This window comes from Ornithorhynchus anatinus, chromosome 8 (genome assembly GCF_004115215.2).
Source record: "Ornithorhynchus anatinus isolate Pmale09 chromosome 8, mOrnAna1.pri.v4, whole genome shotgun sequence".
NCBI lineage: Eukaryota > Metazoa > Chordata > Mammalia > Monotremata > Ornithorhynchidae > Ornithorhynchus > Ornithorhynchus anatinus.
This window is the reverse complement of record NC_041735.1, coordinates 51,945,765-51,959,247: the sequence shown is the minus strand read 5'-3', so window position 1 is coordinate 51,959,247 and position 13,483 is coordinate 51,945,765. Positions and strand designations below refer to the sequence as shown.

General features: G+C 40.1%; 1 protein-coding gene across 1 annotated transcript in view; it reads right to left on the bottom strand.

The window, feature by feature from the left end:
* ANO10 (anoctamin 10) overlaps nt 1-13,483 on the bottom strand; it is a 226,949-nt gene that overhangs the window by 165,164 nt on the left and 48,302 nt on the right. Inside the window, exons 10-11 of the mRNA XM_029070173.1 lie at nt 9,876-10,067; nt 6,103-6,231 (exon numbers count right to left, since the gene is read on the bottom strand). Coding sequence (XP_028926006.1) covers nt 6,103-6,231; nt 9,876-10,067 — 321 coding nt within the window. The remainder of the gene's footprint in view (nt 1-6,102; nt 6,232-9,875; nt 10,068-13,483) is intronic.

Sequence of the window (13,483 nt, the reverse complement as noted above, 5' to 3'; positions counted from 1 at the left end):
ATCCTGCTGGGTATTAGCACTGTATCTAAATATAAGGAATGAAATTACTAATATGCAATTGTATTTTTTTTAATGTAGTCTGTTTCTTAAGATGATCTATTTTCAGCTACAGAAGAAACTCATAAATATAAACAATATGTTAATTTAAATCACCAGTGACTTTGATTAACCTTCCTCAAGATTCTGAATTTGTACACTGTGGAATGACTTTACATACTTTATATGGTGCTGAACCAAATAATTGCATTATTTACATAAACTGCATTTTTCTACTTTACTGACTAAACTCTGGTCACATTTCCAAGCACAAATAGTTTTTGGCTCAAGTATCTGGTACACTAGAGTAATATACTCAATAAGTAACCCTACTAATTATTCAGTCAAGAAAAGCATTCTCCTAAAGCTTTCTATGAGATTGGTATTTGACATGAATGATCAGATCAGGAGTTAATCCTCTGAAATCGACTTCAAATTTATTGAAGAAAAATATTAGGCAGTAAAATAATGAGCTAAAGCTCTTCTTCATATATAATTATAGAAACCAGATTTACAAAGAGAAAGAAAAAAGCTACTCCAGATAGATTTGCTGGGGTGGGAGGGGGGCTTTCAACACTTAGTACAGTGCCTGGCACATAGTAAGCAGTTAACAAAAACCATTAAAAAAATAAATTAATAACCAACATGGCCTAAAGGAAAGAGCATGGGTCCAGGAGTCAGAGGACCTGGGTTCTAATCCTGGTTCCACCACTAGTCTGCTGTGCGACCTTTGGCAAGTCACTTAACTGTGCCTCTCACTTTGACTGTGCCCCCAACATGGGACCTGGACTATCTCTGACTTGAGGAAAAAGATTATCTATGACCATTATCTTGTATCTATCCCATTGTTTAGTAGAGTATCTGACACAAAGTAACCACTTAATACTAATTATTAGAATGAGAAAAAAAGAATAATGTGGTGAAAATCAAGGATACTTTGGGCACTCAAGCCTGGAAGTTATCACTCAAAGTGTACAATTTTACAAATGAAAGTAACAACTCTCCACAGTAAACTGGGCACCCTTCAGGGAATAAAAATCCTCTTTATCTGTTCATGGCCTGCAAAGAAACATTGGAGAAAGGGAGCCAAAGGTGAGAAAAGGGTAAAAATGGCTCATGCAAAATCCAGTGGAATATTGGATTTTAAAAGGACAAAGTACAATGAAGAAGACCTTCTAGTTCAGGTTTTGTCTCATACTTTGTCATGCCACCCTGCTTCTGTCCAGTTATCATCAAATTGGGTATTAATAATGCTCCCCTCTTAAGTCCCAAAAGGCAAATGGGCCAGGAAGCCCTCTTCTTGTCTGAGCTCCCGAACTCCAATATCAGGGGTGAGTGCCGCGAACTTTTTCTTCTCCTTATCCCTTACTGGAACACAGAACAAAATATTTATTAAAAATATATATTTAAAAGGGATGGATCTCTCTGACATTTTTGTTTCAAACTGCACTGCATACTAATAGCAGTCACGCTGGCAGAGGAGGAAGAAAAAAGGTTATATGCATTCATTGCCTTTATTGTCATCATTCCAGAGCAGAAAAACAAATACAGAATATGAGCCCAGACACACACCTAGATAGTCAACTCTCATTGCGCTGTAGGAGTTTGGAGTCAGTCGTATTTATTGAATGCTTAAAGTGTGCACAGCACTGTACTAAGCACTTGGGAGAATGCACTATAACAATAAACAGACACATTTCCTACACACAACAAGCTTACAGCTTGGGGGGAGAGAGACATTAATATAAATAAATTACAGATACGTACAAAAGTGCCTTGAACTCGTTATGGGCAGGGAACGTGTCTGTTTATTGTTATATTGTACTCTCCCAAGTACTTAGTACAGTGCTCTGCACCTAGTAAGCACTCAATAAATATGACTGATTGAATGAGTGAACAAATGCTGTGGGACTTAGGGTTGGAGGTGGGAGGGAGGGAGGGAGGGGATAGCATTATAGCTCACCAGGGAGCCACACTTCTGGCACAGTCATTTTCCAAGACCTTTCTTTTTCCAACCACACCCTTGGTTCAGAGACATGAGCAGGCGACACAATCTCCATAGCTCCTATGGAGGGAGAGGCACTATGAGAGGCAGCAGATAAGTGGCCTAATGGACAGAGCATGGGCCTGGGAGTCAGAAGGTCATAGGTTCTAATCTTGACTTCACCACTTGTCTGCTGTGTGACTTTGGGCAAGTCACTTTACTGCTCTGTGCCTCAGTTCCCTCATCTGTAAAATGGGGTTAGGACTGTGGCCAACCCCATTATCTTGTATCTACCCCAGTGCTTAGAACGTGCCTGGCACAGAGTAAGTGCTTAACAAAAATCATAATTATTATTACTATAAGCCTGCCACTCTCCACTGCCCATTCTTAAACCCCTGCCACTCACTGTAGCATGGCATGGCGGAGTACTGGGGGTGTCACCAGGGCTGTGATGCTGGAAGGGTTCCAGAGGCCACCTCGTAACTCAGGAAACATGGCTGTCCTCACACTGGGACCAAATCCACCATTTAGTATACAGCCTTGTTGGTGGGGGGCAGTGGGGAGGAGGGCATGGGGTTCTCTACATTTAAAGGTTACCAAACAAATCTTAAGGACATTTTAAAGGTATTTAGATTGTGCAAATATATACATTCTAATGGTTCTGCCATCAACCTAACGCCTATTGATGGCTTAACAAGAATGTCCACCTCACTCTCCCTAAAGGGATATCATTTGGCCACTAAACAACTGCTGATTTCTTTAACCTTTCCTAATTTCCAAACCTTTAATCATCTTGTCTTAAAACCTTCTTCGCTGGAGTAACAGTGAATTGTTGGCTCTCCTTAATATCTAAATATTGATCCTGAGCTTATCAACATTAAAAAGAATGCAGTGGGGATTTGAGAATTTACATCGCCTGTACTCCAGACAACCCCTAATAAATATTCAGTATATCAATTAAAATTGGGGGGATGGGGGAAGGGAGCTGACTGTTTTGGCATAGGAGTGGAGTTTTTCCCTCATCCAGTATACCTTCGGATAGTCATTTTGCTTCCCATTCCCTAGGTTGGTATTTGTTAAGCACTTACTATGTGCCGAGCACTGTTCTAAGCGCTGGGGTTGACAAGGGAATCAGATTGTCCCACGTGGGGCTCACAGTCTTCATCCCCATTTTACAGATGAGGTAACTGAGGCACCGAGAAGTTAAGTGACTTGCCCAAAGTCACACAGCTGACAAGTGGCCGAGCCGGGATTTGAACCCATGACCTCTGACTCCAAAGCCCGTGCTCTTTTCCCTGAGCCACGCTGCTTCTCGTGGCAGCAGGTTAGCATACAGGTTCAGTGGGGTGGCCCCAGTGAACACTACCAGGCTCAGACTAGGTTTGGGTGCCCTTGAGGCATCTCCACAGCTCCTCTTTTAAGGGTCAGGGGACCACAGTGTGACATCTGAGGTACTGTCACAAACTTCATAATTTCACTGTCCCTTAAATGATGTTAACAGAGCAAAATTTGGTAGGGTCTTTCTTGAAGTCATTTCCAATTCTCCAGAAATTTCTGAATACTAAACAAATCCAAACCTGGCCTCATTCCTCACTTTAGGCAACCCAACCTAAATGGGATCACCAAAACTTACTGGGTTTCTCTCCTGCATCCTTGCACTTCTAAAGCAGAACCCATTACGGGTCTTGCATTTGGGTGACACAGGACAGATGACCACAGGCAAACCTCAGGCAACATGTTACACAAGTGCGAAGAAAAGAGGGAGGAGAGAGGATGTGTTGAAAGGCAATGAGAAATGGGAACTTGGTTTGGAACTTTTGGCATGATAACTCCAGGGAAACTAAACATGTCAATCAGTGGTATTTTTTGCAGGGAACTGGACAAGCTAATTCAGGGCTTTTCTTAAAGCAATTTACAGCCAGTTAGCTGAATTACAGGATATAGGGATTCCCTACTTTGAAACATCTAGTGCTGCTTATCTAAAGGATGGATTGGAAACTACATACATATTCTTATATGTGTACTTAAATATGTCTCCACAAGATACTCAAGAATAAGCCTAATATTCACTTAAGATAAAACAGTGAATGCTTGTTCTCTCATTTATTCTTCTGTAATAAATTCCAAGACTTTAGAGAAAATAAAATGGTAACAATTCAGTTTGAATTGTTTCCTCACAATTTTAACTTTCTCATTTATTCAATAGTATTTATTCAGTGCTTATTGTGGGAAAAGCACTGTACTAATCAAATGCTATTTTTCAGCATCAAAATAATAAATGCTATGATCTATGCTATGGTCATACAAGAAACTCTTTGTGGTCTATGCACTAATCTAGATGATCTTTATATAACGTTGCCTTATGAACAAGCATGGGCAAAACAAGGATATTTACTCTGGAGATGAGGCAAGATGGTAGATTTGCTTTGCAAATTGCCAAGAAAAAAATCATTAAGCCCATAAAAATTCTGTTCAGTATGCACAACTTGCATTGGCTCCTCTCACATTTACCAATATTATTACTTTCTCGCCCATTGACACTTCCTTCCCTTGCCTCTCTATTATTAGAGTAAAAGAACAGCATCTGTCTGAAGCAAATGCAGTCAGATTTCTTCCCAACAAAACACAGATTTCCAGTTAAACAAAAAAAATTTTACACTTTTGGCTTGCTGCCAGATTTTTATAAAAACCTCTTTTTTTATTTTAGGCCCTAGCATGTTGGCCAATGCTTATTTTCAAGGCTGTATTTTCTTTTTATTTTTTTTTAGTTTCAATGGACTTTACTCCTTTTTATCTTGATTTTGTTGCTTGATTTTACACACCCCTTGAGATGTTTAAAGGCACATTCAAGAAAAAACAATATTCCATTTTACATGGAAGCTTGTCAGCTATGAGTTTTAGTATGGTAAGTGAGAGAACATAGGCAAATTCCACTGTGTTCAAATGGCTGCCCCTCATTACGGGGATTCCATTTGGCTACTACATCTAAATATTTCCCAAGATAAAAATGACATGCAAAAAAAGGGAAAACTGGAGGAGGTCCTTTTTCATATTCTGATACATTATTTCACCCCATCTCAACAAGGAGTGGGACTCTTGATCAGAAGAACCCTGACCCAAAGAAAGAACCCAGAGCTGAGTCTGATAAACTGACTCTTACAGTGCATGAAGAATGAAATCCACAACCAGGAGACACCTGTCCTGAAGCTGGAAATCATTTTATCTGAAAAATACATTGTGTGGTGGGAGAAAAAAAGAGACAAGGAGGGAGTGGGAGGAAGCAAAATATATATTCAATCATATCTATCCAAAAATCTGGTCATGATTTGCTTTCTCCATGGGGCATTATTCTACTATCCCCACCTAGCCTCATAAACTAATGGCATCCCTTAGCACTACTTAAAGGCAAAATCAGTGGTGATTGGTTATGTAAATACACACTTCTCCAACAGTGAGGGGATTGCACTCTTGCAGAACGCTGAATTACGGAAAACGTATGTTCTAGCACTTATTCATGTTTACACCGCCCACTTACAACTGTTTCCTTTGACATTGCTTTATGCTGCATCAGACAGTTCATCTTTGTCAGACCCAAAGAAGTAGTGTAAGCATGGGTTACAGAAGAACTGAGCCTTTACTCACACATAAATCAATGGTATTTGTTGAGCATTTACTATGTGCAGAGTATTGTACTAAGTACACAGGAGAGTGCCATACAGATAGTAGACAGAATCCCTACCCACAAGGAACTTACTGTGTGCAAACTGTGAAAAAGAATGACAGACTCGCCTCAATCTTCTCAGTCATCCCAAACACACTGGAAATTTTTGCCTCCAGAAGTATCTCTTTTTCTGCTTCCCTGGCAGCTGTTTTTAGCCAGGGTTGCCATTCTTCAGATCTCCATGGTTCATCACCATCCATTCCTGCCCCATCAAGCCTCTCTGCCAGGAATTCTGGTAAGATAAATCCTGCAAGCTGAAGTTTGCGTTTTTCCTCCCAGGACCTCCGAGTCTTATTTAAAACACAAAGGACGTGAGCTATGATAACATAGGCAGTGATATAATTGTTTAACGTTCACTTACCTCCACTGCAACCACAATCAAAATAAGGTCTGTTTTGGACTCTGGAAACACAGCGTGTACTTGTGGGGACATTCCAATCAGTGCACAGTTGGTAACCACCGATATAACACTCATTGTTTCAAAAGCCAACTAAAACAAAAGAATGATACCACGTCATTGTCAAGCTGATGTGCCTGCTTCAATAAATTACTAATCTTTTTTAAATCAGGTGAGGTAATAAGGGGAAAGCAGCATGGCCTACTGGAAAGAGCATGGGCCTGAGAGTCAGAGAACCTGGGTTCTAATCCCGGCTCTGCCATTTACCTGCTGTGTGACCTTAGGTAAGTCACTTCACTTCTCTCTGCCTCAATTTCCTCATCGGCAAAATGGAGATTCAATACTTGTTCTCCCTCCTACTTAGACGGTGGGCCCCACGTGGGCTCTGATTATCTTGCATCTACCCCAGCACTTGATACAATGCTTGGAGCACATATTACAATTCTTGGCACACCGTAAGCACTTAACGAATACCACAATTATTATTATTAGGAAAGAGGGCTTTCCTTAGCCCAAGGGTCCTAGCATCTTCCTCTCTCTCTTACATCTTAATAGTTCCTAACAAATTATTAATTATAAATAATAATAATGATAATAATAATAATACTTAAACACTTACTGTGTGCCTGGTGTATTAAACACTAGGGTAGGTACAAGATATCCAGGTGGACACAGTCTCTGTCCCACACGTAGCTCACAGTCAAGTAGATGGGAGTAGGATTTTTTAAAATGGTATTTGTTAAGTGCATACTATATGCCAGGCACTGTGCTAAGTGATGGGACGTAGATACAAGCTAATCAAATTGGACACATTTATTCAATAGTATCCACGTCTTCCAGGGGATGCTGATGTCATCTAAGGCAAATTTTTAAATCAATCGTCATGATGAACTAAGTTTTTGGACTCATATACTTCCAATTGATTTAAAAAATTTTCCTTAGATTATAAAAATGCTTTGAGATATCTGAAGCATACCATTAAAGCACCATAATGAAAACTGTAACTTTAACACAATGCGGAACAAGACCCTTATAACAGAAAAGATTCTGTGTAATCAATCAGAAACAACATAATCCTTGAAAACTCACATCTTCTAAAAGGAATGACAGTGACAATGACAGGTTTTCTTGGGTGCAAGACAAAATAGGACTGAGATGTGCGATTCAGTAAATCAGGATGAATTAGCAGAATCCTGTTTACCAGGATAAATAAGGAATCACCAACGTTAAGACATCCAATAAGTCATTCACATGTCCTTTCTGAAACTACTGCAGTATTTTACCATGCAAACATGTCTTCCTCGTTGTTTTTTTTTCCTTGGCTAAATCATAATCATGTGATTTATTAATGCTCCTCTCTCCCAAAGGAGGAAAGAGCAGCTGGCTATAATACATGCACATAAGGAAGAGAAAATATCACCCCCACTTATGCATAGGTATGAGCACAGCTGGATGAACACTCTCCACGGCCCAGGGCTAATCAATTTTATCATATGGTGGACGACACGTCGAGAGAGACAGAGTGTCGTGAGGAGAAGCAGGTGCCACCAGTAAAGTGAGAAGCCTCTGGCCAGACCCAGGCCCAGATGACACTACTGGGCACCCTAGTCCTTTGGGCTGGACAGGAGCAGCCAATCTGTGTTATCCATTGTCCCCTTCCCCCAAAACGATTCCCTTTCTCCTCCCAACACCCTAACCTACCCATTTCCTGTTCCCTTACCCTTCCCACCCCCTCATTCTGTCCAAGCCCAACCCCACTATTTCTGGCAGTCACATGCTGGAATTGCATAGAATTGTGGCAGCAGCATGGTGGGTGGAGCCCAGACCTGAGAGTCAGAAAGTCATGGGTTCTAATCCCAGCTCTGCCACTTGTCTGCTGCATGACCTTGGTCAATTTACCTTTCTGTGCCTCAGTTACTTCATCTGTAAAATGGGGATTAAGACTGTGAGCCCCAAATGGGACAGGGACTGTGTCCAACCTGACTTGCTTGTATCTACCCCAGAGCTTAGTACAGTGCCTGACACATAGTAAGCGTTTAACAAATACCATAATTTTAATTATGCCAGAATTGCTCCTGGCCACAGGCCAGAGCTGCAAGAAGGAGGAGAGGGGGAGTTCTGCCACAAGAGGGGGAATGGATCAATTGTATTTAATGAGAGCTTACTATGTGTAGAACATTGTATTAAACCCTTGGGAAAGTTCAATATAACTCAGAGTTGGTAGACACGCTCCCTGCCCACGACAATCTTAGTCTAGAGGAATGATCAGAGGGCAAAGCAGGGTCTATCAGGCAACGATTGAGAGTGGCTTCTGATGAAGGCAGAAGTTCAGCCACATTATGAGACGATCCTGTGAGCCCCTGGGGTCATCTGTTTCTGGGTAAGAAGCCACTCAAAGACCTGTGGATACACACCATCTGAGCACATGGCGAGGTTTTTTTGACTTTTCATTTATTATGGTATTTGTTGAGAACTTATTACATGTTCTAAGCACTGTTCTAAACTTTGAGCCAGAACTAAGGCCAACAGCATGTATCCAGGAATATGCCAAGATCGGAAGCCATTGTGTGTCATTCCTGCAGATGTCCATGTGAAAGCTATGTGAGAAACTTGTATTTTCAGTAGTTTAGCGATGTTACCAGCTTAACAGTCTCAAGCAGAGAACCCAGCTAAGCCAAAAAAAGATTATCTCTTCCCTGTGCCTAAAGGGTGTAATGATGGAAGGAAAAGTGGCAAATTAGATTGATTATGAAGGTGAGTATAAAGCAGTGAATAAGATGTCTTATGTACTTGGCAACAATGCAACTGTCTTATGTTGTAGGAGAAGCATGGCTTAGTGGAAAGAGCTCAGGCTTGGGAGTCACAGGTCATGGGTTCTAATCCCAGCTCCACCACTTATCAGCTGTGTGGCTTTGGGCAAGTCACTTAACCTCTCTGCTCCTCAATTACCTCATCTGTAAAAAGAGGGATTAAGACTCTGAGCCCCACATGGGACAACCTGATTACCTTGCATCTTCCCTAGTGCTTAGAACAGTGCTTGGCACATAGTAAGCATTTAACAAATACCATCATCATGTATCTGCATATTTTTATGTAGGTTATGATAAAGTTATTCCCAATCTATTTCACTAATCCCTCTACACTGTAAACTCACTGTGGGCAGGGAACATATTTACCAAATCTGTTGCACTGTATTCTCCCAAGTGTTTAGTAATTAGTCGTATTTAGTGAGCACTTACCGTGGCACAGCACTGTACTAAGCACTGGGGCGAGTACAATATACACTGTTCTGCACACAGTAAGCACTCAATAAATGCCAATGATTGATCCCTAAGCTTCCTCCCTCTTTTAGCTCCCTTGCCATTTTCTCCTACCACAAATAGCTATTGACTTCTTTCCTTTAGAATACTATATCCATGATTTCTCTTTCCCATCTTCCCACTTCCACCTCCATTCTCTCTACCCATTATTTTCCTTTCAATTTATTCCATGAGCTACCCTTGGCCATAAAGACACTATACAATGCAGCCCAAGGTTTCTGATATCTTTTTTTCAGAAACACTGTTGCTTTAGGCCATCAAAAAAGGTAAGAGATGCCTTATAATTTAAGAAAGAAAGAAAGAAAAAGAATTTCTATGAAAGAGTATGTCATGGGATTATTCTTGTTTGGAAAATTTATGCACTCATTTTGTGAGTTATAAAGAGATTTAAAAAAGTTAAAAAGCTAAAATAATTACCTGCCAGACACCAATGCTTGCTGACGGTTCCGAAAAAGGACGTTTGTAGACCCTGCACATTTTTAGGGCATCTGAATATATCTCAGTGATGTTGTTTAAAACTGCGAAGACAGCTGCTAGAGGGTAGACACATGAGAAAAGACTCACATATCCAAACTGTAAAAATAATTCTAAGTAGTCATCAAAGGTGCCCTGAAAAAAGAAACCACAGAAATGAAAAGAGTAAATTACATTCATAGCTCTATTATATGAAAAACAGCAGCACCGACATCATCAGGAAATCTTGCCCCCTTGGACTCAATCCATCAATCTCTGATTTTTTTTTTCCTAGTTCTCTAAACTTAATCCTCCCAAATTTATTGAGTCCAAGGACAAATTCAGCTTAAGGTCCAGGAAATTAGATCTCCTGAAGATGAATTAGATCTCCTGAAGATGAATACCATATGTTTTTGAAATTAGTGGGGTACCACTGAGCAGTAACACAGTAACACTTCCTTTAATAATGGCATCTATTAAGCTCTTACTAAGAACTGAGATAGATAAAAAATAAACAGGTAAGACATGGTTTCTGTCCCACACTGGGTTCATGAGGAATGGAGGGTAAGGATTTTATCCCCATTTTACAGATGGGGCAATTGAGGCCCAAAGAGGTTTAGTGACTTGTTCAAGAACCCACGGCAGTACTTGAAAGACATTAATTCCAAAAGAACAGGTAAAGCTCAAGTCAGACACCACTGGAAACCTGATATTTTTTCTTTGTCTTGCTCAAGCTAACCCATGTTAAAAACCATCCTCTGAGAAAATTAATCCCAAATTCACTCTATTTGAAGATTCTTCCAGAATTTTGTTAGTCTCAACTCATGGCCCAGTCAGCCACAAATAGGAGTAACAATATGCTCAAAATCCCAACAGTGGATCTTAAGTAGAATTTCACATTTAAAAAATCACTTTTGGTCTTTACTTTACAGCCATGCCATCACCTACAGATGAACTTCACCATCAGTAGTTAAGGGAAAATATTAAGGGCAATATGTCCTGATATCTAATTGACACAGGTTGAGATAAGGAGGAGAAAATGCAACTCTATTTATAAAATGTTTAAATATCATGCCCTATAGTACACAACTAGCAAATTAAAGCCAGAGCATTAATTGAAACTATAAGTAGAAAGTAAATATAGGCAAGGGAAAACAATGGACATTTCTATACATGCCTTTTAATAAGACAAAATTTTCTCAAATACATAAAATATAAAAATGAATAAGGAAATGATTCCAGTAAAAAATCTTAATCAAACAAAATATTTACACTCAAGATGTCTGTGCAATATTTCCTTATAAAAGGAAATATTGGGGAGTACAAAGACGTGAAATTAAGGCATGCCTGGGGTCACACTTTCCTTTAGTGACTGGAGAAGGTGTGGCACAAACTTTATGGAAACAAAGAGCTTTCCAACATTTTCTCAAAACACATTTCTTGTCCTGCAATTCAGTAACTGAAATTTTTTCCACTTTTTCTAGCAAAGAAAAGAGCTAAAGACAGGATAACATCTCTGACCTAATGGATATTGTCTCCAGCTCACAGAGATACATTCTAAGATGAAAAGCCCAGAAAATATTGGGAGAAATCTGACTTCAGATGAATTAGTGATATGGAAAAAACCCCAGGTAAAGATGATGCTCATGATAGTATATTTTCATTCACTCAATCAATCCATGGTATTTATTGAGGACTTACTGTATGCACAGCACGGTATTAAGCACCTGGGAAAGTACAATGCTATAGAGTTGGCAGATGCAATAGAATAGGCCAGTCCATACTGCAATTTGTCACGTTCACCTGAGTATGTCAACCAAACAAAAGTCTCTAGTATATACTAGTCAGGCCTCTCTGCATTTGTATTCCATTCCAAGAGAACTGATAGGCTTACTTTCCTAGTTTCTAATTTTGGCTCTGTCACTTGCCTACTGCATGACTTTGGGCAGGTCATGTAACTTCTCTGTGCCTCAGCTTCCTCATCTGTAAAACAAAGATTCAATACCCATTCTCCCTCCTACTTAGATTGTAAGCCCCATGTGGGACCACGCCAGAGTTTAGTACGGCATTCGACACATAGTGAGTGTGCTTAATACCACCATTTTTATTATTCCAGGCACACAACCAATCTCTAACCAACCTTATCATACTTTTTGATGTCTCATTGTTGCAGAGTTCTATGCCGATCTTTTAAAAGATGTGTTATAGCTTTGTTTCTTCTCAGAATAAACTAGCCTCCAATACCTTGACTCCGAGCCTGACTCCATGTCACTGAATGCAGGGATCTCAGGACTCTCAAGCATAATACCCTGTCTGTAAGGACTTTTGTCCTGTAATGCAACCAACCTAAAACCCCAAAGAGCACCAGTATGGCCTGACTAAGAAGAGCCAGACCTGGTACTGGATTTGTTCTGTAAATTAGCAACCAAATGTGCCTCTTCCCGAGGAAAACTGGACCTGAAGAAGACATATTTGAAAATTCCTCTCACTCTTCATGTTATTGAAAAAGTGAACCAATTTTGGCTCTGGTTGCCATAACTGAACTGTTTAGATGGACCTTCATCTCCAGGCAGAAATTTATAGTTGCAATTAGTCCTTTAGTTGTATTCCTCTGTTAAAGGAACACTCTCAAGCTATTAAAGAGCACAGCATGTCTGCTAAGCTATTTAATGTGCAGACTAGATTCTAGGGAACCTTCTTAACCTCTGAAAAACACCAATTAGAGGAAGCATTAATTAGGAAAAAAGTTAACAGTGAATTTTTCACTCCACTTTCTATCAGCAATAAAACACTGTTCATTTAAAAAAAAATCAACAAGAGGCCAATTGCTGTTCTTGTGGCCTATTTGGGCAATATCCAATTATCTATATAATATGCTTCATATCTGCCCTTACAATAAGCCCGGTGTGGGCAGGGATTCTCTCTCCTTATTGCTGAATTGTACTTTCCAAGGCTTAGTACAGTGCTGTGCACACGGCAAGTGCTCAGTAAATATGATTGAATGAATGAACAAATAACCTTCACGCTGTCTTTGAGATGCTCATGTGCAAGGACAGGCATTAAGACCCAGTGCTGGGGTAAGAGTGACACACCAGGGCAAGAGGTTGAGTAATGGAAAGGAAGAGGACAAGGTATTGAGAAAAGTCAGGCAAATAGGCACCACAATAATTAGGAGTCATTCAATGATAAGGATTGAGCCCCTATGTGTTTAGAACACTGCACTAGGTAATTGGGCAAGAACAACAGAATTAGTAGTCATTATCCCTGGCCTCGGGGAGTTTACAGCCTAGAAGAGGGGACATCCATTAACATAAATTACAGAGCAGGGAAGTACTAGAGTGTTAAAGACATTTATAGAAGTGCTAAGAAGTGTTGTGAATACAAAAGTGCCAGTGTTGTGAGTACAAAACTGCTTATGCGGTGCAGAAGTGAGGAAATGGCAAATGGGGGGCATAATATGGACAGAGTAGATTCAACTAAGGGAGGCCTTCTGGAGGAGATGTGATTTCAAGAATTTCAACGACGGAGAAGAAAAGCACGTGGAATGGTATGTAGGTTAGTTAGAGAGGAAA